The sequence below is a fragment of the Cuculus canorus genome, chromosome 22 (assembly GCF_017976375.1).
Source record: "Cuculus canorus isolate bCucCan1 chromosome 22, bCucCan1.pri, whole genome shotgun sequence".
Lineage (NCBI taxonomy): Eukaryota > Metazoa > Chordata > Aves > Cuculiformes > Cuculidae > Cuculus > Cuculus canorus.
Genome location: NC_071422.1, coordinates 8,098,571 through 8,123,862, shown reverse-complemented (window position 1 = coordinate 8,123,862; position 25,292 = coordinate 8,098,571). Strand labels below are relative to the sequence as shown.

Genomic DNA, 25,292 nt, shown 5'->3' with positions numbered 1-25,292 from the left:
GCCCCAGTGCCTCTGCTGTGCTGCGCAGCCCCGTGGCAGGGTGAGACCCCGCTGTCGCAGAGTGCATCCCTCCAAACCCATGCTGGAAAGCCACCCAGCCACGGCGGCTGAGCAGAGGCTCGTGCGGTGCCGTTCCGGCACAGCTCGCTCAATCGGGGCTTTCCGGGTGCTGCTGCACCCTGGCTCCCCCTCCAAAGCTGCTGCTTCAAAGCAGTCCCAGGGCTGCACGAACCCAGACCTGCGCTTCACTGAGCAGCTGCCCAGGGAGGGGTTGAGTCACCTTCCCTGGAGGTGTTTAAGGGGTGGATGAGGTGCTGAGGGCCATGGTTTAGGGAGTGTTAGGAATGGTTGGACTCCGTGACCCAGTGGGTCCCTTCCAACCTGGTGATTCTATGATTCTATGATTCTTCAGAGGTGGCCAAGGCCCCCCAAGGATCGTGTCCCGCACGCCAGGTGCTCGGTGGGGCTGGGGGACTGGATTCACCCCCATCCTAGCATCACCCTCATCCCAGCAGGCTGGAGCAGCTCTGCAGCAGCAGGGCTGGAGCAGGGAGGTGCTGGGTCCCTGGTGCTCAGCACAGCCTAACACTCTGGAATGAGCCAGGAGTGGATTTCTTGGCAAGAAGCAGCCAGGAAAGGCAGGGACGGACCTGCAGCAAGCCCTGGCTTCCTCCCCAGCCAGCGCTGGGGCAGGGCAGGGCAGAAAGGGGCCCCCCGATGTCCCCGGGCTGGGGCACACGTTGTCCCCACGTGGGGATGGGGTGAAGGCTTTGCCATCCCTCGAAGAGTTGTGGTCTCCTGGAGAAGGAGGCTCATACCTCCGCCTCGTTTGGAATGGCCCTCGGGCCAGCAGAGCATCATCCTCATTTGGGGACACAACGTGATGGTTCTAAAGAGGCAGAAGGGGCAGTGACCTCCCCGTCAGCCCCGGGCTCCAAACGCAGGGCACGGACCCCTCTGCGGTGGCATCAGGGCTGCAGCCCCCAGGCACACAGCACCACGGAGCTGAGGAGGCTGAGCGAGATGGGGAACTGGTGTGGGAAAGGTGACTTTGAAGGGACCTTGGGGAGCAGGAAAGTGGCCGGATGCCTGGATCCACTGGCCGGACGCCTGGATCCACTGGCCGGACGCCTGTGCGCACTGGCCAGACGCCTGGATCCTGGGCGGCAGGGCTGGAGTGCCACCTCTCGGGAGAGCCAGGAGAGAGACAGCAGCAGGCAGGCAGCCTCTACTCCAAATTTTAATGAAACCAATAAGTTAATAAGTTAATCAAGTGAGGTAACTACCACTGGCTGGGGAGGTCTGCGGGGACCAGCCAGCCCCGGGGAGGGTCCTACGCGTTCGTACCTGTGTGCAGCTGTGGGCAAAGCTCTCACATGTACCCACAAACCAACCAACCCACGGCACCGTCCCCTTGTGCCACCGCTGCCCCATGGCCCAGAGGAGGAGACGGGCACCTTGGGGCCAAGGGGAAGGGGCTGGCGTGGGGCAGGAGCAGGGGGGAGCCTACAAGCGGCTCTGGCACAGCACGCACTGGCCACATGCACTAAAGAGGCAAGAAAAGTGAGCTACCGGGAGCGGAGGCACAGGGGGGCTTGGGAAGGGGGTGCAAATCCCACAGTCCGAAGCCCAGCGAGGGGTTCGGTGGGTCCCCACCAGCCCAGGTCACATCCTGGCACCACTGTCACACGGGAATCCCTGCCAAGCCCCATGGGGCACTGCGACCCCCTGGAATCCCCGTCTGCGCAGGCACCAGCCCCAGCCTGGCAAACTTTGGCACCACCACGATCGCTGCCAGCGCTGCAGGACTGGAAGTCAGCCCCAGGGCTCGGGATGAGGCAGGAAAAGGCAGTAGGGCAGCGTGGGAGCTGCCATGGCTCTGCCGCAAATGGCATGCAAGGAAGCACAGCCCCTCCCTATCCTCACCTCCAGTCACCCCACAAACTCAGCCCGTGCTCCCCAAGCCACAGAGAGGATGGGGACACAGGATGAGCACCACAGGACCTGGCAGGGAAGGAATCCTCCAAGCAAGCTCAGGGGCTGGGACCTCAGAGAGAAGGATGCTCCTTGGGGACCGCTGTCACCATCGCCTGTGTCTGCATCCCTCCCGCCTCCGCAGCCCCTGCCCAGCTCCAGGGACCCCGAGGTTTGTCACTGAGCCCCGAGCTCCCAGGGCACCCAGGTGGGTTCCCCCAGGCAGCAGGATCCAGCCCTGTGTGCTCGTAGGGGAGTCTGCTTATTGCCTACGTCCCCACGGGTAGCTCTTCCCGGGGGTGTTGCATATTAAGACATTATTGCATAAATATATATATATATCTCCTATATATATATCGCCCTGGGAGCATGCACGGGCAGCCAGAGGCTCTGCTGTGCTTCTAGAGGTGCAGCTGCAGCCCTGCAAGCAGGGGAACAACCCAAGCAGAGGAGAGTGGGGGGGCACAGACCCCTCACTCCCCCACCCGAGGGGTCCTCGCTGCCACCCTGACCTCAAGCAGTGCAGGGAAAACCGTGCTGGGTGATGCCCCAACGCCCCTGCTCCGCACCGGCAGCAGGAGGGAGAGGAGCCTTGCATAGCTGGCGGTGTCCCTGGCTCAGGGCAGGACACGTGCCGAGGGCTGGGGGGTCCCTGCCATGGCTGGGGAGCACCCGAGGCCCCAGGAGAGGGGGGGGTTTGCCCCAGGAGAGGGGGGTTTCGCCCCACGAGTGTGGTCTGGGCACACCACGGTACCACAGGCTCACCAGAGCGGGTGCCCCGTTGCAGACGTGCCCTCGCAAAGGAAGGCTTGGTTCAAGTAACACGGCGAGGGATGCGTGATCCCCCCTCGTGGCATCCCCCATCCCACCGGCTGCGCACCGGCAGGATCCGTCCTGCATCCTCCCTGCTCAGTCCATGTTGGCACTGGCCGACCTGGAGATGATGAGGGTCTGGGCAGAAACTGAGATGTCCTCGTGGTCCACGGGGCTGTGGTAGTCGGAGGTGATGTCGGGCTCGCCGCGGGGCAGCTGCACGGCGGCCAGGCTGAAGGAGTTCACGGAGCCCTTGCGGAGGCACTGGGAGTAGATGCCGAGCAGCAGGTCCAGCTTGTGCTCGATGGACTGCACCTGCAGGGAGGGGACACGGGGGTCTCAGCCCCCACACTTTGCACGCGGTGAAGGGACAGGGACGTGCTCCCTGCTGGCCGTTCCCTCCTGACCTGCCTCTCCACTTTGACCACACGACCCATCATGCTGAGCTCGTCCACCAGCTCCGTCTCCAGCGCTGGCTTCTCCCCCTTCTCCCGTGTCTTCTTGTCCGCGGTGAGGGCTCCCCTGCCCATGATCTGGTCCACCCTGGTGGCCGGCAGGGACGGAGGGGACATGGTCCATCACTCCCATCACACCAGAGGGCACCGGGACAGGCTCCCACTCATGGCCATGGGTCAGCACCGCTCCCAGTGGTTGTGGGTGGCGATGGGACACCCAGGGGAGCCCAAAGCCCCCCCCGGCACCTTGGGGGCAGCTCACCGCATCTGCAGGCTCTTGATCCTGCCCAGCATGTCCAAGTGGCCGGCTGAATACTGCTCGATGACATCCTTGACATCGTAAGGACGCAAGGTCTCCTTGAACTTCCTCTTGGCCACCAGGAACTTCAGGATCCTGTGGGGACACCCGGGCTGGCTGCAGGGTACTGGGGAGGACTGGGGGCACCTGGGGGCTCCAGGCTGGAGAATGGAGTGCGAGGGGGAGAGTGCATGAAAAGCACTGAGGTCCTGATCGCTGTCCCCAGGTGGGAGCTGAGCCAGGAGCCATCCCTGCTCCTTGCCCAGCTCGGCCACCACCATGGGCTGGAGAGGGGTTCTCTGGACACGTCTGCTCATCCCTGAGGGCCGCACGAGAGATGGGGGTGGGATCGCGTATGCTGGAGGATGCGGGAGGGGATAACCTCACCTGACAGCTCGGATGAGGGTCTTCACCGCTGGCATGATGTCCTCAAAGGTCAGGTCACAGTTGGAGCTCTGCTCCTCGCCGCTGTCTTCCGTCGGGCAGTCGGCTGCAGGGGAAGGAGCGGGTGGGTGGCAGAGGCTGAGGCTGTGCCCCCCACACCGCCTGCAGCCCCCTCGCCTGACCCTGCGGCCAGGACTGGATCCCACCGCTCCCCAGGACTTACCCTCCACTGGGGTCCGTGGTTTCAGCCTCAGGGAGGCGCGGAAGCGGGTCCGGTCATTGAAGCTCCAGCTCTTCTGCACCTTGGTGGGGCTGGAGGCCTCGGGGATGTCCTCGGTGCTGGGGGAGCGGTGCAGGGGGGGGCCCAGGTGCTGCCTGCCCCGGCTGCTCTGCCGCTGCAGGTTGCTCAGCCGGATGCGGTCCTTGATGCCCATCTTGTTGCTGCACAGGAGAGCGGGGTGGGCAGCGTCAGAGGCGAGCGGGTGCCCAGGGGACTGGGATGGGGACACGGAGGGGATGCAGATCTTTGCTGTGGGCGCAAATGGTGCCCAACATTGGGGTGGGGGGAAGGATGGGGCTGGTGGCGCTGAGCTCACAGAGAGCCCACGGCACGCGATGGGTGCGAGCTCGCGTGCAGGAGCAGGCGGTTCCGCATGCCCATGCAGGACCAGCTCTGGGGTTAGTCCATTAAACACCTATTTTCCATCCACCCCCCCTCAGGAGCAGAGAAGGGAGGAGAGAGATGGACAGGGAGAGCAGAGAGAGACAGGTACAGCAGCAGGAGGACACGCAGCAGAGCCGCTGGCAGAGCAGCCGGCCCCAGCCTCGCTGGCACGGGGGATCCTGGGGCACCTGGCCCCTTCATCTTTCTCCTTCTCCTCCTCCTCCTCCTCCTCCAGGCTGCATCACCTAATCCAGTCTGCCCCCCTCCTGCCCTAAACAGCTGCTCCTCTGGCTTTGGAGGGGAGGAACAACCGGCACCATTTATGTAGGACCTACACAAAACCACCACCTGGTTCTGCCTCTCGCACGATGTGGGACCGCGTGCACACCTTGGGACACGCGAGAGGCCGAGGACATGCGCAGCCCCGCGAGCGGAGGAAGCTGAAGCGGCAGAGGACGTGGAGCAAACCCCATACAATGCGCTCTGTGAACTCCCAGCGCTTGGGGAGCAGTGCAGGGTAAGGCAGGGGGACAGGCAGGGCGCTGGGCTCCCAGCCCCTCCGCATGCCAGCTGCTCCCGGGCAGGCACGGCTGTCACCAGCCCCTGTGCCCGAGGCCAGCGCAGGGCTGTGCCCCGGCTGGGGGTACCAGGCTGCTGATGCACATGGCATAGGGTTTATCCGAGCGCCTCATTTGCTGTTGTTGGTCTTGGCAAGCCCGGCACAGCCAACAGGTGGAGCGCATCCATGCTGCGCAGAGGGGGAAACTGAGGCAGGGCCAGCTGTGGGAGTCAGTGGGACAGCCAGCTCAGCCGAGGCCATGCACAGACCGCTCTCCCCTGCAGAATGAAGACCCTTCAGCCTCTACCCCCTCTTCCTCGCCCCGCTGGACCCCTGTGCCCGGAGCACCATGCACCCGCGGTGCTCCCCGTCAGCCGCCCAGCGCAGGCAGCCGGGACGCAGTACCTCCATCTCCACGTGCCCCATGTCCGCAAGAGCCTCCTCTTACCACTAAACACCGGGCTGGAGGGGCAGGCAGAGACACAGGAGAAAACCAGAGTTAGCGGCTGGCCGGCATGGGGTGAAGCACCCAGGACCACCGTATCGCCGACCCCCCGGCGTGTGGGCGCAGGGTCCCCGCCCGCTGCGAGCATCTCCCGCTGCACCGACCCCACCGCAGACCCCCCCGGTGCTGCCAAGGCAAGAAGCACGAGCAAAAGTTGTTTGCGTAGGTCCTGCATAAACTCTAACGCCTGCCCCGAGGAGGGAGGGTGGGTTTCTCAGCGATGGAGCTCTGCAAAAAAGGGATGTGGTGACCCTGCAGGGCTCTGGGACTCCTGGTCCTGCGCCGATGGGATGGGGTGGGCAGCAAGAGGCAGCCGGGGGGAAAACATTACCTGAGGCGTAAGCACTTGTGGGGCGGCACATCCTCCTCCTTCCAGCTTGGGGGTGAATGGGGGGCACAGAAGTTTTGGGGGGAGGCAGGGGAGATGCAGGGGAGGAGGGTAGCAGGAGAGAGGAGGAGAGAGAGAAGATGAGATGTTATGAGAGGTGATGCTTGTGGAGGAGATGGAGAGGCTCGGACCCCTGGGTGGGGTGGACAAGGGCTCTAGGCCATTCCGTCAGCTCCCCGCTGTTTTCCAGGCGATGAGGTGAGCGCAGGAGGTGCTGCCGCTGGGAGGAGCCCCCCCAAACCATAGTCACCTCGGAGCTGGCACGGGGAGCAGGACCACGCAGCAAGGCAGCCACTGCTCCGTGCTGCACCAGCCCTCCCGCAGCCCTGTCATCCGCATCGCGGGGGAAACTGAGGCACGATGCCAGGGAGGAGCAGCGCTGCCTCTCCCCAGCTAACCCTGGCGCAGGGCCCTGCACCGTGCTGATGTCCCGGCTGGCAGTCCAGCAGCCGTGCTGGCACGCTGGAATCTCCAGGATGCTCCTCAGCCAGAGGGAACTGGGGATACAGCGCAGAGCAGCCACCGCGAGCACCATGGTGGCCCTGAACCCTCTTGTCTCTTCTTGTCAGCACTGGGGCAGCTCGGCATGGCCGCTCCCCACCGCTGTGGGCACCAGGAGCCTGTCTCGGGCTGCAGAAAGTTGGTTTTGCTCCTCACCCAGCCCTGCAGCAGGGCCACTCGGCTCCAGCCCCGACAGCGCTGCCTTTGCAGGGTGGTTTTCATCCACTCTCGGTGCAAGGTCCCAGTGCTGTGGCCACCTCAAAAAGGGCAGCGAGGTGGAACTCAACAGTGCAAGAGGCTTCATGATGGTCCAACACACAGAGTCCATCCATGGGGACCAAACGTGCCCTCTCTGGAGCTGCGAGCTCGGAGCAGGATGCGTGCTGGGCGAGGAGAGGAGCCGGGGCTGCCCCTCGGGGGTCCGGGCTGGCGGCGACCACAGTGGCATCACAGGTGGAGAGAGACGAGCAGAGAAGAGAGGGCAGAGAGGAGGAAGAACGCGGGGCTGTGGGGCTGCGCCCTCCTACCTTTCCCCTGGACAAGCAGAGGAGCTGATGCTTTTCTGGCCAGGGGTGAAGGAGTGATAAGGCGGTGGGGCTCCATCGAGCAATTTTTTCACCTCTGAATTGCTAAATCCTCCGTTGCGGACTCGGTGCAAATGCTCAAAGATTAGGAGCAGCTCTCTGAGATTGGGGTTAAATAAAAACACGGAGAAATTAAACTTCCCAATGCAAATGAGGTGAGCAAACCAAGGCTGAGCAGAGCCAGGTCCTCTGTGCAAACCACAGCGAAACCACAGCAAAACAAGAAGCGAAACCCAGCACTTTCTTTCAAAAGACAGTTTCTTAACAGCTCCAACCGGCACCTGGGGGTGACGGTGCTGGGAAGAGGGGTGATGGACACGAGAAGAGAGGTTGGACCCGTGCGGAGAGGGATGGGGCAGGCAGGACAATCCGCCTTCCCATGGGGTGGGGACAGGGGGACCTGCCACCTGCTGATCTGGGGGTCTGGAAATGCCAGGAGAGCTCAGACCCGGCAGGGATCGGCCCTATCGCATCTGCCCACTTCAGGAGAAGTGGCTCTGGGAAGAGCAGGAGGGGCTGGAGGAGCCCCCTGATGCCCACGCTGGGAAAGCCTGGCACCGCGCTGGGTGGCGACAATCGGGAAGGTGGATCTCCTCGGTCAGGGAGCAGAGAGCTTCGCTGCTGCGGCTGTTAAGAGGTCTGTCCTTGGAAAAATAAAGAGTGAAACACAACAGTGGATTTGTCACCGCTAAAGAGCGCATGGCTGGAGCGAGGGCAGGCAGGACGGCAGGGCTCGGGATGATGGGATCACACAGGGTGTCGGGAAAAGCTTTGGAGAGTCCTCAATCCGTCCGTGGGGGAGCATCCAGGGGCAACGGAGAGCGCTGCAGGGATGGGGCGTGGGGCTCCCTGCTGGATCCCCCAGGTCCACCTGCTCTGCCACCGCACTCAGACCCCGCTCCGGGTCAGCAGTAGCACCATCAACCCCGCCACGAGGTCCTGCAGCCGGCAGGACCATCCTGCTCCCCGTGCTGGGGCTGGAGGAAGGCTGTGAATGGGGCGAGAGGGGACAGGGTGGGATGGGTGCCGGGGGATGATGAGGATGGAGGAGAGTGCCGGACGGCTCAGCAGATCCTGTGCTGGGGCTGCGGTGTCCCGGGGCTGAGCACGGTGTTGGTGCTGCTCGGCTCCACCGTGGCTGCCCACGCTGTGATCAGCCTGCGGCCTCCCAGGGACCCCTGGAAACCCCACAGCCCTCACCCCACACCCTGCCTACCTGAGGGAGGGCAGGAGGCTGTCGTAGTAGGACCAGGTGGCCGTCAGGTACGTCCGGCTGACGTCGGTCGAGTACAGGCGCCAGGCAGCCTGGACGAGAGCAAGAGCCCGTGGGCATTGGGATCAGCAGGGAGACCCCCACCCGCGTTGACTCCTCCAGCCACCTTGGCCATCACGGGCAGGGTCTGTCCCAAAGGAGACAGCTGCCAGAGGTGGGGTCACGCGTTTGGGTGCTGCCCGCAGCAGGCAGGGACAGGCAGAGCAGATGGAGGGACAGGAGAGCATCCCTGGGAGGGGACAGGGCAGGACCAGGGGCAGGAGAGCATCCCTACGAGGGGACAGGAGAGCATCTCTACGAGGGGACAGGGCAGGACCAGGGGCAGGAGAGCATCCCTGCGAGGGGACAGGAGAGCATCTCTACGAGGGGACAGGGCAGGACCAGGGGCAGGAGAGCATCCCTGCGAGGGGACAGGGCAGGACCAGGGGCAGGAGAGCATCCCTGCGAGGGGACAGGGCAGGACCAGGGGCAGGAGAGCATCCCTACGAGGGGACAGGGCAGGACCATGCTACCTGGATCAGGTTTGCCGCCGGAGTCCGCCTCTTCTCAAAATGCTTCTGCCGATGCTGCTCCTGCACTTTGAGGGCGAAGCCAGAGCCCAGGATCCCCTGGGAATGAGATGGGGTAGGGTCTGTGGGTGCCAGCCACACCACCACCAACCAGGAGAGACGGGGACTCTCCTGGAAAACGGGTAGAATTTTCCCTTCTCTCGGATTTCTGCGGGGCAGGAGGGGTGAGGAACCTCTCCCCGGTTCTACTCACGGCTGGCAGCGCAAAGAAGGAGATGCCGAGCAGGGCGAAGCCGGCCGCCAGCATCCGTCCCAGCCACGTCTGCGGTGTCTTGTCCCCGTAGCCGATGGTGGTGAGGGTGACCTGCCCGGGGGCAGAGCAGGAGGGGGCCTGGAGGGAGCTCCCCCCGCCTCGGCCCCATCCCACCCTCCTCATCCCCTCCCGGTGCCGGGGGGCCGCGGCGGCCAAGCTTACCGTGCCCCACCACAGAGAGTCGGCATAGGTGGCAAACTGGGCGTTGGCGTCCTTCTCGGCCAGGTAGACGAGGAAGGAGGAGAAGATGAGCACCAAGAAGCCGATGTACCAGGCGGTGATGAGCTCCTGCGAGGACAGGGGGGGTGAGAGGGGCTCAGGGAGGGGTTTGGGGGGTTTGTGCCGGGACCCCGCAGCCTCACCTTGCTGTGGGCATAGACGACGGAGCCCAGCAGCTTCCAGGTGCCACCGCGCCGGTCCATGCGCACCATGCGCAGGATCTGCAGGAAGCGCATGCTGCGCAGCGCAGAGGTGGCGAAGATGTTGCCCTGGGTGCCGGCGGCGATGACGGCCACCGAGGCGATGAAGACAATGAAATCTAAGGGAACAACACCAGCCAGGGGCAACGGGTTTTTCTCGAACACCCGTGGTACGGGTGACACGGCAGGTGCTGAGATCCCCGTGCCCCCACACTACCTATAACGCAGAAGGGTTTCCTGGCGAAGCGAAAGCGTCCCCTCCAGCCCCGGTAGCGGCAGCAGCAGCCGGCTGCCCAGACGCGGACGATGTACTCCATGCCGAACACCACAATCATTACAAACTCCTGCCGGGTGGAACAGAGCGGGCAGGAGGGTGAGGTGGGAAGGGCAAAGGTTTGGGGCTCGACTGAGCTCACGGCTTAGAGGGGAGACAAAACGCAATGCTGAGGAGGGCGCAGAGGGGAGCGTGGTGTCCCCCCCCAAGGCCACCTCCCCTGCCAGGGCCATCCCGGGGGAATCAGGGCAGCGAGACGGGAGCCGTGGCCGTCGAGCCTGTGCGAGCAGCCCGGCTCTCCTACCTGTGCCAAGCTCGCTCCGAGCTGGGTCCTTTTCCTTCGCCGTCAGCATTGTCCTACCTCTCGCCCAAACAAGGCGCCCATTCTGCTTACTCGTGGGAAAGTCACAAGGACCTTCCCAATTTAGTCTCCGTCACTCGGAAGAACTCCAGTGTCAGCCGTTTCTGACAGTTTGGGGGAAAGTTGCCTTTTTTAGCCCCTCCTGCCCTGCCTTTTCCAGCGGCTCGTGCCTCCCAGCACGGAGGTCCAGCGGCAGTGATGGGTCACCCCGAGCCGTGGGGACACTCGCGGCAGCAAGGCCACCGCGCAGCTTCTCCCCACGTGATGGAGACCCTGCCATGGTCAACGCCACGGATTGAGAGTGAAAGCCGGGCTTGGGCGAGGCGTGCAGGGGTTTTGTCTGTGATCTTGTCTGAGTTTCTTAGGGCGTAACGTGGGGACCCTGAGCGACAGCCCCACTCCCCTCTTACCAGGATGAAGAGGCACTCATTGGCCAATTTCTGGTGCTCCTGGATGGTGGAGAAGACGGACAGCACCAGGCAGCTGAAGACGAGGAGGAATCTGGAACGAGAGCGTGTCAGAATGGGCGTTGGGGGGTCCCCAGTCTGCAGTGCTGTCCCTGCTCACAGCCTGACCCCCCCCAGCCGAGACCTCTGTGGCCGTGGCTGAGCCACGGGGACATGTTTTGCCCCTAGATGGTGGCATGGAGCAATTCTGGAGCCCACGAGCAGATGTCCATGGCACTGGGATGCCCAGCACGGGCAGCGGCTCTCTGCGCCAGGGACCCTCGTGGCCCCCGAGCATCCCTCCAGCACACGTGGGGTGCACGCTCTGCTTAGCCTGGGGCTTGCGTGGTGCCCCCCAAACCCTGTGTCCAGAAGGAATATCACTCCCACTGGTCTCCCTGGTGATGTGGACCAGCTCTGCACGGCACCCGTGTGCCAGTCTGGGCTGGTGGCACAGCACGTCCCTGGGCAGCCCTGCAGGCACCAAGGAGGAGGCGCAGGCTCCAGCGGCCGTGGGGCTCCGTGCCAGGCTCCGCCGCAGCCTCTGCCCGGGCAAAACGACCGCTAAGACAGGGCAGAGAGAGAGAGAAGGGTCCCACACGGCGGCAGGGTGCAGCAGCATCACCAGAGCTTCTCCTGGCTGTCCCCAGCATCGCTGCCACCGCGGGGACCTGTGGCTCTGCCACGGTCACGAGGCCACCCAAGGATCAGCCAACCCAGGGCGAAGAGATAACGGAGCTGCTCGGGGGCTGCTCGTCCCCAGGAGCTGGGATGGGACACAAGGGGCTTTGGCCCATTTAAAGTAAGGAGGGGAAAGATAATGGACTCTGAGGCTAAAGCAATTGAAACTCCAAAAATACATATTTTTCCCCTGATCCAGCGATTCTAAAAATGGAAAGCGGAGGGCTTGTGCCACCCGCCCACGTGACGGTGTGCGAAAGGCCACTGCTCTGCCAGCGCCAGCACAATAATGGGGCTCTGGGCACCCCCAGGGCACACGGCCCAGGGGAGGCACTGCCAGCAGTGCCGGCACGGCGGGGCTGAGGCCAGCAGCGCAAGCGGGGTGGCCCTGGCACCCCGTCCCCGAGCCAGCGAGCACCCACCTCACCCCCCAGCACTGTCTCCCCTAACAAGCCTGTAGGACCCATCGCTGCTGCTCCGGAGAGCACTGGGGCTCAGCTCGGGGAGATCCTACCTGGCACCCGCTCGGGAGCACTTTCCCATCTCCTCTTGTTGTTGACATGGAGCTTTAGAGCCAAACCGAGGGGTGAAACCAGACCCAACCTGCACACCTGCCCCAGCACCAGGGGAGGCAGCGGGCGAGGAGGGGGACGGGGGACGATGCTCTGTGCCCTCTGCAGGAGCACGGGACAGGGGACCAGAGCGGACACTGAGCACTGGGATGGGGAGCTGAGGGTCCCCCCGCAAAGCTGAGCACGGCCTGGGGCTGCACGCACCCACCGACCCCACAGTTTGTGCCATGTAGGGCTGGGGGCTCTGCAAACCCTGCCCAAAGGGGGCTGCTGAGTGCCCCACGCTGCGGCAGCAGGGGCAGCGCCCAGCTCAGCCCCAACCGAAGGGGACAGGAAGGTCCCCTTCTCCAAAACCACTGCAGGTGGAACCAAAGGTGGAGAAAACTCAGGGAATGGGAGAAAGGCTGGATCCAGAGAGAGCCTGCGGGACACACCACGTGCCGGCTACAGGAATGAAGGGGCTGGGGGTGTCGCAGCCCTGACACCAACCTGCCCTCGCTGCAGAGGACAACGCTCCTCTCCCAGGCGCTCCCCAGCCGCAAGGCAGAAGGTTGGAGTCAGATCCTGCTCCCTCTGAATTATTAATGGAGCCCTTTTCCTCCGGCGTAGCAGTTCTGCCATTAACTCCTCCGGCAGCCGATGGCACAGCCGGGAACACCAGGATCCCCATCCCGCCCCTGCCAGCAGGGAGAGCAGCGGTGCCGCGGGCAGAGAGCATCGAGCAGGTCGTTCTTCTCCAAAACAAGACCTGGCTCACGGCAGAGCCTTTCTGCTTTGTGCATCATCAGCAATAAAGATTATACAATCAGGATTTAGCAGGCAATTACACAGGCAGCGGAGCACAAAGCAGAAGGGAAGGCAGAAATCTCCCAGTCTGCAAAGATTTGTGCCTCTTGGCCTGGATGGGGAGTGGGGATGGGGATGCTCTGGTACCCGGGCACGAGCTCTGCCCAAGTCCCACGCGTCACCATCCCTGCAGCGGCACTGGAACCAGTCCCAGTGGTGACAGAAACCCACCCCCACCCTGGGGTGTCCCCCACTCAGCATTGGAGGTGCAGAATGCGGGCACGCGGGGTCCCGAGGGGCTGCCTGGGAAAAAAACTTCCTGGGAACACATCACCTGCTAGGAATTAACTCGTAAAGCCTGGGCAAACGCCCCGTCCCGGCTGCGCCTAAGCCGCTTAGGGAAAGGGTCAGGTGCCCGAAGGCAGCTCGGGGAGCCAGGAACCGGCCGTGCCCCCCGTCCCCGCTCTGGGGCAAAAGCGCTGCTCTCAGCACCTCTGCCCTGCGCCAGGGCTCCGACAGCCTCTCCATCCCACACCGCACGGTGCTGGCACTGCCAGGCTCCCCCTCCCGAATTCCCTGCTTTTACCATCCACAAAGAAGGGCCAAAAAGAAAAGAAAGGAATGCTGCCAAGGAAAGCAGGGCTGGGGCAGAGCGGGTGGGACGGGAGCTGGCGGCAGCATCGCCTTCTCCAGGGTCAGAGGCAGCAGGTGCTGTTGCTGAGCTGATGCATCAGCTCTCACCTAAACTCGCCATCGCCACCCCCTCAGCCGGCAGCCCCGTCCCCGAGGGGCTCCAGCCGCTGCTCCAACACCTCCCGGCTGGCACCGATCCCTGCACGGGATGGGACCCCTCTGGCCGCTCTCCCTTCCCCGCAGGAGCAAAGCCTGTCTGCGGGAACACTCCTCGAAATCATAATTAAAACCCGACGGGGCACCGGGGTTGGAGGAGGCGAATCTCCCCACATTAATCTTCATTAGCACAGACTCTGCCATATGCTCTGCCCACACCGGCAGCGGAGCAGGGGAGCCGGGAAAGATGCTGAGCTCAGGGGAAGCGGGGCCAGGGCGGCCCGGGATGGTGAGGAGCTGCGCCAGGGAAGGTGCCAGCACCCAGCGCCTGCTCCAGCACCTCCAGGCAAACAGGCTGCACCCCAGAATAGCCTGGGCAAAGCCGTGCCGTGGCACCTCGGTGCCATCAGTGCCAATGGGACCGCGATGCTCAGCGCCTGTGCAGCGGGATGGTGCAGCCCAGCAAGTCAGTGTCCAGGCTCAGAGCTTGGGGTGATGCTGGGCACCCCAAAGCCCCAGCGGAGCTGGCACAGACCCCGCTTTGCCCTCACCCTGCGAGGAAGCCCCCAGCCAGGGGCGCAGGAGGGATCAGGGAAGCTTGTACTGACGGCCCGGCAATAACTCAGCGGAAGGAAAACACCACGTGCCGTAGGATAAACAGCTCAAGCAGGGAATGAGCGAACAAACAGGCTCTGCCCAACAGCGCGCTCCCTTCCCCGGACAGGGTTGGCCCCATCGCAGCGCTGCCAGGTCCCCATGGGGCTGAGTGATGGTGCTGGGTGCACACTGGGCTGCTCCCCGTGGCTGTACCACAGTGGGACGCGGTTGTTTGGGCCAAAACTGCATGACCCCAAGTTCCAGCGGGGATGGGGACAGGGATGGGGACAGCGCTTTGCTCCCCAGGCTCTCCGGTGCGAGGTCCAGCTCCCCTGCACCGCCTGCAGCTGCACAAACAGCGTGGCTTATAAATCCCCATCCCTCGCCCCGGACAGCCCTGGAGGAGAGGTGGAGCAGGCAGCCCGTCTGCTCCGGGGGATATAAATAACAGGGGTTGTAGCGGACCTGTTTGTGCCCGTAACCATGGCAGGGTCTGTCCTGCCACGCACTCCTGCCTGCGCCGCAGAGAAGAGAAGCAGAAAAGCAGCGAGCGTTTCACCCGGTCAGGCTGGAGCTGGAGCCAGCCCAGAGTGCCCAACGGTGGCACCACAAACCCCAGCAGACACTCAGAGCCCAGACCTGATCCGGTTATCCGTGCTGGCAGAGAAAAGATGGTGCTCCAAGGGCCCCCAGACCAGGGAGGTAAGGAAGGACGGGGTGTTTCCAGCACCCTGGCATGGGCTGCTCCCACGGCAGCCCTAAATGACATCCTACACTGCATGGGAGCCGATGGCCCCAGCGCCTTCGTGCTTCAGTGAGCGGGAGCCAAACCCTGCAGACGGCCGCATCCATCACCTTTGCCCCTCACGTCTGCCGCCCGTATCACGCATCGCCCCCCGGCTCCCCCGTCCCCACGGGCAGCGCGGTCACAAGGCTCCCGCAGATGGTGCCAAGACGCTCACATGGAGCCGCCGAGATAGTTTTGCTCTTGAATCATCTGGCAAGGAGCTGCCTTAAGGCGGAGGAAAGAACACCAGTGTGTTTGCAGTGCACTTCCCGTGCCCCATGGGCCTGGCACCCTGCGAGCGGGATCAGGGCTGCTCCCACCCTCCAGCACCTGGAGGCTCCCTGGGACATTCCAGGCACGGGGACGTGAGTGTCTCCAAGAAGGTGAAGCCAGATGAGCCCCAGATGTGCTGCACCGGGAACAGCAGCACCCACGGGCACAAGTTTGGGTGCTCACGGAGCCCAATTCTGATCCTCACCCCAAGGGCTAAATGACTGAAGGCTCTCCGAGCATCACCTCTGCCATGGGGCTGCCCCTCTCCCTGCGCCCAGCACCCAAACCGGACCCCCCCCGCTCGGGCTGTGGGCTCTGACTGGAGCGGCAAGAGAGGAAAGGGGAAAAAAAAAAACCAACAAAAAGGAAGAAAAATCAATGCAGAGTTTCACGTTGCGCCAAAGTCGCTTAATTTTATGCCTTGGTGACACCGCATCGGGCCGGGGAAACTGCTGTGCCGGCTTCTCTTCCCACTGGCTTTTCCCCCAAACGCAGCTCCCGTTTCAAGCCCGGGCAAGGTGAGCGGGGCAGGAGCAGAGCTCGAAGGGCACGAGCACAGCAAAACCCCGGGAGATCCGGGCTGTGAGCAGCTGGGTCCTGGCCAGGAGCTGGCCGGAGCATGGCAGGACCCGCCAGCAGCTGCCCTGTGCCCATCGCACCCCTATCGTCCTCCTGTCCTGAGCCAGCAGGGATTTCCCACGGCTCTGAAGCTCCTGGCCAGCCCCAAGCCAAGGAGAGCCCACGCCTGGCATCGCTCAGCCGGTGCCAGGATCGCTCCGGGGCGCTGCCAGGGGGGCCCTGATGGCACCAAACGCACAGCAAGAGCGAAGCTGGAGACATCTGCACCCTCTGAGCTCTGTGCTCCCATCTCCTCCTCACCCTGGCACAGGGCAGCACTTGCACAAGGTGAATAAAACCCCATCGGCTCCTCGGACCCAGGGGTGATGCTGCCAAGGGCAGCCGGGCGGGCACGGGGCAGCATTCGGGCTGCACTGGAGGCTGCAGGTTGGTACCGGTGCTGCCTGCTCCCTCTTCTCCAATTTGCTCCAGGTCAAACTGTTCTTTGTTAAAGCGTTCCTCTAGGAAACAGAAAAGTGCTGAGCTGAGCTTCTGCTGCACCCAGCGGTTTCATGAACGTTGATATGAGCTCCCAGACCACCGGTTTCTTCTGGGTAGCAGCACCGGTGGGGCTGGCAAATAGGGAGGAACAGCTGGAGCTGGAAACCTTCCCAGCGTGGCTCTGGGCTGCAGGAGAGCCCTTGGAGGAGGCCCCCAGGCAGCGGTGCCCGTGCCAACGGCAGAAGCCGGCAGCAGCTCTGCCCGGGAGCGGGGCAGTCACCACCGGCCACATCCAACCGCAGGCACAAGCTGCTGTGAGAACAGCTTTCCTGTTCGCTTAAGAAGCGGAGAGGGAAATAGGAAGATTCTGTCTGTAAAGCCTTTAGGTTAACACCTAAAGTCGCACCTCCAGTTGGCTCTGTGAGCTGCAGGGCTAGAAACTCTCATGGGAGAGCTTTGCGAGCCCAAAGAGGTGGACGAGCCCAAGAATGTGCCCTGCCCGAGCCTGCCACGGTCAGCATGGGGTTAGAGAGGATGGGGCTGACCAACGCAGCACGCCTCCACTCCAGTTTTGCACCCACTTTCACACCAAGCCCTCCCCGCGAATGCTGGAACACGGCAGCTCGAGGGGACACCCGGCACACGGGGGGCTCCGAGGGGCTGTGGAGCCCCAGCACAGCCCGATGGTGGCTCTGAGCTCCCACAGCCCACCAGGCAGGCGCCCGGCACAGCTCAGAGATGGTGCAGCCGCCAAACCATCCTACAAGGTGGAACGGCACCAGCCCAGCCCAGAGCAGGCGCTGGGAACTGGAAGCTATTTGGGATCAATTTGCCGACAGAAAGAGCCTGAACTTGTCCAATAAACGGTATCAGCTCAGCCCTGCTACGTGCTCCCAGGCACTAAACTGCTCAGGGGAGGGAAGCGCTTTGCTTCTCAGCGGGTATTTCCATTTTAGCAGTTTCCAGCCCTGTCTCGGAGCCAGGCTGCGCGAGGGAGGCAGCGCACACGCGTGACTCAGGACGGGTCCTGTGACCAATGCTGCCCCGACCTTGGGCGACCTTGGCCCGTGGGCTCCATCTCCCCCACGCCTCAGTCCTCCCCAGAGCAGGGGGTAACACGCAATTACAGAATCATTTAGGTAACACCGTCCTCCTCTTTCTAAAAGACAATCCTCAGCTATCGAGGCACACAAATCACCGCTGAGAACTCCATTACCCATCCCTGCAACAGCTTAGCGGCTCTCACTGCGGGAGAGAATAAAACCACCAAAACTAACTTCAAAACTAACTTTGAAGAAGCTAGAACGGAGCAACTCTTACAGGAAAGGTTGCACAAAACAGCCCTCCCCTCCTCGCACCCTCTGCTACGTCTTCCCCGGGGTCCCCAGCCAGACTGACGTGTAAAACTAAGCGAGCAAAGGAACACGAACCCTCCCTGTCCTGCTGAATGCTTCAGATGTTTCACTCCTATGATCCTGCCTGTGCCGGGCAAAGCCCCTCGCCCAGGAGCTGGGGTGGAGAGGAGGGACCAGAGCACGGTGGGCTCTGCTTGGTCTGCTGTGGTTGTTCCTGGGGCGAAACACGCTCAGGAGAGGATGAAGAACTGGCAGGAGGCACGCGGGCACAGCCGAGAGAGGAGCAGGGGTGTCTGTCTTCCAGAGCCCAGGCAGTGCCTGTGTGAAAGGGTCCACTCCTGCTCCCCTAGCAGGAGGGTTTGGCTGCCAGCATTAATTCCTTGCAGGAAAAGCTCTTTCGAGGGTGGTATTTGCAGCGTAGGTATTCTCTGCGACGCGCACTGCGGTGTCGGCAGGCGTTACAAAGAGGCCCCGGGCTCCTCTCGCGGCTCCCCGGGGAGCTCAGGTGCCCTCTCCTCCCGTGACAAATTCATCCTGCCAGCTCAATGTGCTAACTTAGGCGAGACCCACTTTCCTGCCTCTTAACGAGCTCCAGGTCGCACGCCCCGCTAACGACTCAGCACCGCGTTATTGCTCCCAGAAGCAGAGGGAGAGGCGGTTTTGCGGCGCGGGCTCTCCAAGAGGGTCTGTGCTCAGCCAGGCTGAGGGCACACGCCTGCACACACCAAGCGCACACGTGAAACAGGGAAACCCCCTCCTCCCCGAGGCTGTGGTGTCCCAGCAGCGTCCCAGACGGAGCAGATGTGGTCCTCAGCCAGAGCAGCCCCCCAGCACGGAGCCTCATGGGGTGCGCTATGGGTACCCCAGCCCTGCAGCCCTGTTACAGCCCTGAGCAAACAGCCCCGAGGGGCTCCATCTGCTCCTCAGCCCCAAGCAGAGCCTGGGCATCTCAGAGAAGATTCTGCTTGGTGAAACCCACTGGATGCCCCAGTCCAGCAAGGAAAGCTGGAGCAGCTCCTCACAGCCCGGGAAACTCGACTGAGCAAGGGCTGGAAGCATCCCGGGCTCTGTTTGTGGAGAGAGATGTTCCAGTGCTGGGGATCAACAGCCGCCGTGACCCCAGAACAGGCACAGCAGCCGCGGCCACTTGCAGTCGTTACCCGGGGACAAGAACATCTCCTCCCTGCTTTCCCCCCTCCCACCTGGGCACAGGTCCTGGGACCACTGCTTGGTCCCAACGCTGCTACAGGTACCCAAGGGGACCTGCCCTGTCGCCCTCCTACTTTTGGGGCTCCCAGGAGCTCTGAGACCCCATCCAGGGCACGTAGCGAGGGTACGGCGGCAGAGCGGGACGGTGGCCCAGGCTGCGTGTGGGCACTGCCAGGAAGGGGCTCCCTGCACCCAGGCCACCCCAGAGACCGATCCCGATCCCTGGGGATGCTCTCACCTCCTTGCACCAGAGCTGCTGCCGAGGACACATGGCTGCGCTGGGCTCCCCACTCGCCCCCATGAACCCACACACCATCCTGGCCCCACTGCTCGCCCATTTGGGCTCCCTGCTCGCCCCCTCGGGTTCCCAACTTGCCCTCCTCATGACCTCACTCACCATTCTGGCCCCACTGCTTGCCCATTCGGGCTCCCTCCTCGCCCCTCTGAACCCACTGCTCGCTCCCTTGGGCTCCCCATCACCCCCATGACCCCACTGCTCGCCCTGTATGACTCCCCCCTCACCATCCTGACCCCACTATTTGCCCATTCGGGCTCCCTGCTCGACACCCCCCAGCCCCAGCTCTCGGTTCCCACCACACGGGCTCCGCTGCCGAGCCGGTACCGGCGGCAGGAGTGGGTCCCAGGGTGTGTCGCCCTCCATCCCCCCTCAAACGCTCATAAAGAAACTTCTCCGGTGCTGGTGCATCCTGTGCTCCCAGCCCGGGTACCGGGACCCCCAGGGGATGCTGCGGGGGGCTCCTGCCCCACTACCCCCACATCAGCCCCAGTGGCGATGGGATGCAGCAAGGGGGATGCCGGGGGGATGCTTGGAGGGCACCCACCCCGTTTCCCCAGGATCAGCCTCGATGGAAGCGGGATGCGGAGGGGGGGATGCTAAGGGGGGGCACCCGTTCCTTTCTTCTCAGGATCAGCCCCGGTGGTGATGAGATTCTGAGAGGGGGATGCAGAGGGGGTACCGTTCCCGTTCTCCCCAGGATCAGACCCGATGGAGATAGGATGCTACAGGGGGGATGCAGAGAGGGGTACCAGTCCCGGTCCCCCCAGGATCAGCCCCGATGGAGATGCGATGCTGCTGAGGGAAATGCTAGGGGAGGCGGAGGGGGATACTGCTGGGGCGATGCTGTGGGGGGCACCGATCCCGCTCTCCCCGGGATCAGCCCGGTGGCGATGGGATGCTGCAAGGGGTTATCCGCCCCGGTTCCCCCCCGGATCATCCCCGATGGCGATGGGATGCTGCGAAGGAGGTGCAGAGAGGGGCAGCGGTCCCGCTCCCCCCAGGATCAGCCCCGATGGAGATTGGATGCTGCGGGGGGGATGCAGAGCGCGATGCTGCGGGGGGGTACCCGCCCCGCTCCCCCTGGATCAGCCCCGAAGGAGATGGGATGCTGCGGAGGGGGGGGATGCTGCGGGGGGACCCTCCTCGCTCCCCCCCAGCCGCCGGGAACTCACATGAAGACGTGGTAGACGAACGCCCACCCTCGGGGCCGCTCCAGCGCGTTGTAGAGGCAGCTCTGCAGGCGGCGGCGGCAGCGGGGGGGCCCGGCGGGGCGGGGGGCGGCCCCGGGCCGGGGTGCCGCCAGCAGCCCCCGCCCGTGGGGGCTCGGGGGGGTCCCTCCGGGCGGCCCCGCGCCCTCGGTGCGCACGGCAGTCAGCGCCGCTCCCCGCCGCGCCCCGGCCATGGCGCTGCTCAGCCCGCCCGCCGCATCCCCCCCGAGCCCGGACCCCCCCGAACCCGCTCCGCCGCTCGGAGCTCCGCGGCACCTGCCTTTAGCTGCCCGCCGGGCCCTCCCCCGCCGGGCGCCGCCCCGCCGCACCTGGCCCCCGCCCCCGGGGCCCGACGGCACGGGGAGGGGCGGCGGCGCAACGGGGACCCTGCCCAGAGGGGGCTGCGGGGCGGGGAGGGGCCGAAAGCGAGGAGTTTGGAGCATTCCGGGAGCAAACATCGTGAAACGAGGAGTTTGGAGCATTCCGGGAGCAAACACCGTGAAACGAGGAGTTTGGAGCATTCCGGGAGCAAACACCGTAAAACGAGGAGTTTGGAGCATCCCACGAACCTGTATCACAAAACAAGGGGTTTGGAACATCCCACGAGGCAGCACCTTAAAAGGAGGGGTTTGGAGAATCCCACGAACCAACATCACAAACCACGGAGCACGCAGCATCCCATAAGCCAGCACCTTAAAATACGGGTTGTGGAGCATCCCACGAGCCAGCATTGCAAAACAAGGGGTTTGGAGCATTCCACGAGCCAGCATCCCAGACCATGGGGCATGGAGCATTCCACGAGGCAGCACTGCAAAACAAGGGGTTGGAATATCCCACGAGCCAGCATCACAAACCATGGGTCGTGGAACATCCTACAAATGAGCATTCCACACCACAGCATGTGGAGCATCCCAAGAGCCAGCATCCCACAAGCAACATCCCAGACCATGGGGCATGGAGCAATGTAAAACAAGGGGTTTGGAGCATCCCACAAGCCAGCATCATAAAATGAGGGGTTTGGAGCATCACATGAGCCAGCACCCCAAAACACGCAGCATGGAGCATCTCACGAGTCAGCATCCCAAACCATGGTTTGTGGAGCATCCCATAAGCCAGCATCCCAAACCACAGCATGTAGAGCATCCCACGAGCCAGCATCCCACATGACACGGAATGGAGAATCCCACGAGCCAGCATCCCAGAGCACTTGGTGTGGAGCACCCTGGGAATGAGCCTCCCAAAGCACGTGGTGTTGAGCATCTCTGGAGCGAGCATCCCTGGCCACCAGGCATGGAGCAGCCCAGGCAGGAGCTTCCCAAGCCAGCCAGCATCAAAACGCATCCCTCTTCTTCTCCTTTCCTCTACCTCCAGGAACTGCTGGAGGCACGAGGTGCCGAGGGGCACCAAACACCTACAGGGAGACTTCCCATTGCTTGGGAAGAGAAAGGCATGTCCCTGCCCTCCCCTCCCAGGCCAGGAGCCCTGCTGGAGCCCCTTCCCTGCTGGATCCTGCAGCAGACACTGCTCCCCCACTCCTCTACCTCCCCATCCTCTGCAGACCCGGCTTTGAGCTGGGTTCCAAGTGTTTTTCCTAGGCAAAACCCCACAGCTGTTTGCCGTTCCACCTTATTCCGCTCAGCTCCACACAGCCTCCCACTAACACATGGGGAAACTGAGGCACGCTGCTGGGAATCCCCTCTCCCAAGCGAGCCAGGATCAGGGATGCCCCATCCCAGCTGTATCCACAAGCTCTCCACATCTTTGCAGGAGCCGTTTCCCTTGCCCCACACGGGTGCCCAGGGCTGGTGCTCCAGGAGAGGAGAGCAAGTTACAGCTTTGGCCAGTGAATTATTTAACGCGGCGGTTGGAGATCCTGGCACGGGCGCGGGCCCTGGTGAGCACTGCGGTACTCGGTCGGTCTGGGGAAAGCACACACAATAAATAAATAGATAATTTTATTTACTCGGACACGGGGGAGATGGTGCTGATCCAACCCCCCCTCCCAGGAACCAGCCTGCATCCACTCTCTGAGGACGCCTCTCCCTCCCGCGGTCACACAAACCCCACAGCAGGGACATGGGGACAAGAGCCATGCCCGGAGGCTGAAATCCTGAAAATCCCAACCCAATTCTCCCCAGTGAATCTGTGGTGCCTTCTCCATCCTCCCCTCCAGCCCACCACACACCCCTGTGCCCCCCCCAAGGGGACACAGCCCCTCGCGTGCCCCGGACCCCCAGAGCGTCCCCCCTCAGCGGGAGCGCCCTGACCTTCATCCGTCTGCCATTCAGCGGATTCCCCTCGGCACAAGGTTTAGGTTTCACCTGGGATTGATTGAAGCCTCGGGGCTGCGGAGGGGGCAGAGTTAAGGTGACCTGGAAAGGACTTTGGCCAAGGTGGGCGCCCGCGCGAGAGAAGTCAGGGAGGTGGGAGCTGATTTATTCCTGCTGCTGATTCCCAGCTGGATGGGGAATATCCAGGCTGATGGCCCGGGCTTGCCAGAGCCACCTTGTAAGTGAAGAACTGCTGGGTTTTCTTAAACAAAGACATGGCTTGTTTGCTGGAATCAGCGAGCTGGTGATAAATTAGGGGAGAAAGCTGCTACCCCCACCCACCGCCCGCTCCGTTACCATTGCTTCCCGACCTCCTACGGTTTTCCCGTTGCAGATCAGACCCCGAGCAGCTCCGGATAGGGAAGGAAACTGTGTGAGGTTGTAGGTGCAACACCCGGACCAGTGATGCCGGCGGCTCCCAGCTGGGCTGAGCACCCAGGGATGGGTTAACAGGGGCACAGAGCTGGTGCTGAGGGGAAGGGGCTGCTCCCATCCACACTCTATCACCCGGACCCTGGTGGGAAACTCCCTCCATCCTGGGAATTTTGAGCGAGGGAGTCTGAATTAACCGGTACCGACCCCTCCCTCAGAACCGGTGGGGTTTTGGGCAGCTGTGCCGGGCTTTGCCCCCTCCTGCCCGGTCCCGCAGAGCTGGCTGCATCCTCGGGACCTGATGAAGCTTTAAAGAGGATTTTGGAGGCCGGGAGATGGCGAGGCTTGCGTGCTTGGAGCCTGCTGCCCTCTTGGGATTGCAGCTCAAGTTCCTGGCACGGACGGGAGGCCAAGATTTGCTTCTACAGGATTTCCAGTAAGTTTTGCAGCCCTGGGATGCAGCTGCAGGGCTGCGGGCTGGGCAGAGGGGCAGCCGGGAATCCTCACCTGGACACGGCAACCGGAGCAGAATCCCAGCCTGGCTGTGTGAATGGGGGATGCTGGGGAGCCCCGGGGGTGGCATCACTGCGGGGAGGATGGTTTGGCCCTCGTGGCCAGGACAGACAGGGCTGGGGCAGGTGCTGGCGCAGGGACAGCGAGGGCTGCGGGGCACCCGCCTCTGCCGGAGGCTCGGCCTCATCCCAGAGAAACGAGCTCCTGGCATCGGTGCTTGCCCACGTTCCAAAAGACAAGCGGCCAGGGTGCTCTGGCTTCGTTGGTCTCCCTCCGTCCCGCTGCCGGGTGCAGGATGGGGACCCTCCGGGCGGTGCTATCCCAAAGGCAGGATCCCGGTCTGGGTCCCAGCGCTGCTGCGGGGCCACATCAGCCCTGGGAGCTGGGATGCATCCTAGAGCAGCCCCGTGGGAGGAACGGAGACGCTTCCATCCCACTCTGCCTCAGTTCCGCTTGTGCTTGGAATGGGATGTCAGGGACTCTGCTCCTTTTCCCAGCTCTGAAGGCAAGGAAGGAAGAACGGACAAGGACTCCAAGAGAGCTTTGCACCTTTGGGCTCTCCGGTGCAGCCACAGGAGAGTTCACAGCAGAATCCCTCCAGCAGCTCTGGGTTCTTGTGAAGACAGAGGAGACCCCACAGCGGTGGCAGTGGAGAAGAGCCAGCGCCGATCCCGCAGGAACAGCGTTTGCTGGTGCCCACGGCAGGTGTTGAACCCAGAGCCCGCGCCCGGAGAGGTTGCGGCTGCACACAAGCACTTTTCCCTCTTGCAACCAGTGACCCTCTCGGTCCCCATGGTGGCAGCTTGACCTTCTCCATGGGGGATTTTTCCTTGGAAGAGGATGGCCAGTGGCGAGGAAGGGCAGCTGTCAGCAGCAAACCCGCAGATCCCGAGCGTCAGCGGACGGCGCTCGTCCCCACGGGCATTGTGCTGAGCTCATCACCCTGAGGGGAAACAGAAGCTCAAACCGGTCCCTGGGGGAAAGCGCTGCTTCATCATCCGATTTCATCCCCTGAGGCCCTGGAGCTGTGATACCCTCCGCCACCGGCACCCATCCTCACCCACAGGGGGGCCGGTGTCCCACCCCAGTGATGCCACGGCTCTCGTGGCCCCTCGGGCACCGCGTGCTGCCTTCTGCATCGCCACACGCCGTGCGGTTTGCCGTTGGGCTCCCTCCGATCAAGCAAAGGCACCTGTCCTTAGAGGGAAAACCGGGCTCTTACCTGTGACAAACGCTGTCAGCTCGCTTCAGAATACCTTTCCTGTTCCAGTCAGCTGGGTTCTCCTCCAGGAGCGCAGACGAAGTCTTACCTCTGTTAATCTTTAGCTGATAACACCATCAGCTTCAGTATTGACTGTCTCTTGAGTTCCCACACTCCCTGATGAGATCCGATTTCAGGTGACCATCAGGATGACACGGCAGCATCTCAAAATCAGCATCCCCTTCAATCAGGGGCAGAGGCTTTGCTGGAAACAACTGAGAGAATTCAGCCTGGAGAAGAGAAGGCTCCAGGGAGACCTCAGAGCAGATTCCAGGACCCAAAAGGGCTTCAGGAAAGCTGGGGAGGGAATTTTGACAAAAGCGTGGAGGGATAGGACGAAGGGGAATGGCTTTAAATTGGAGAGGGGAAGACTTAGGCTAGACATTAGGAAGAAATCCTTCACGATGAGGGTGGAAAGGCAGAGCAGCGGGGGCTGCCCCATCCCTGGAGGGGTTCAGGTTGGAGCCCCTGATCCAGTGGGA

The 25,292-nt window shown here is 63.1% G+C and overlaps 1 protein-coding gene across 2 annotated transcripts; it reads right to left on the bottom strand.

Moving 5' to 3' along the window:
- Window positions 1-1,233: 1,233 nt before the first annotated feature.
- On the bottom strand, window positions 1,234-25,096 carry KCNQ4 (potassium voltage-gated channel subfamily Q member 4). 2 transcript variants are annotated; one of them, XM_054086152.1, is made up of 15 exons: window positions 22,602-25,096; window positions 20,299-22,253; window positions 10,685-10,775; window positions 9,857-9,983; window positions 9,583-9,758; window positions 9,383-9,508; window positions 9,161-9,298; window positions 8,911-9,006; window positions 8,342-8,430; window positions 7,069-7,224; window positions 4,148-4,365; window positions 3,928-4,030; window positions 3,505-3,636; window positions 3,195-3,330; window positions 1,234-3,102 (listed from the first exon to the last, which is right to left on the bottom strand). In XM_054086152.1, the coding sequence occupies exons 2-15, from the start codon at window positions 21,189-21,191 to the stop codon at window positions 2,884-2,886; spliced, it is 2,700 nt and encodes an 899-aa protein (XP_053942127.1). In that variant the 5' UTR covers window positions 21,192-22,253; window positions 22,602-25,096; the 3' UTR covers window positions 1,234-2,883. The 2 variants fall into 2 exon arrangements, with proteins under 2 accessions (XP_053942127.1, XP_053942128.1); XM_054086153.1 differs by having other exon boundaries at window positions 9,161-9,271; window positions 22,602-25,093.
- Window positions 25,097-25,292: the final 196 nt, after the last annotated feature.

Bases quoted from the DNA above. Each gene is read 5' to 3' on its own strand.
- KCNQ4 (XM_054086152.1), bottom strand. From the start codon at position 21,191: ATGGTTTGTGATGCTGGCTCGTGGGATATTCCAACCCCTTGTTTTGCA. The intron at 9,984-10,684 runs GTAAGAGGGGAG...TCCACCCGGCAG, and splicing joins ATGAGTGCCTCTTCATCCTG to GAGTTTGTAATGATTGTGGT. The intron at 9,509-9,582 runs GTGAGGCTGCGG...CTGTCCTCGCAG, and splicing joins TCGTCTATGCCCACAGCAAG to GAGCTCATCACCGCCTGGTA.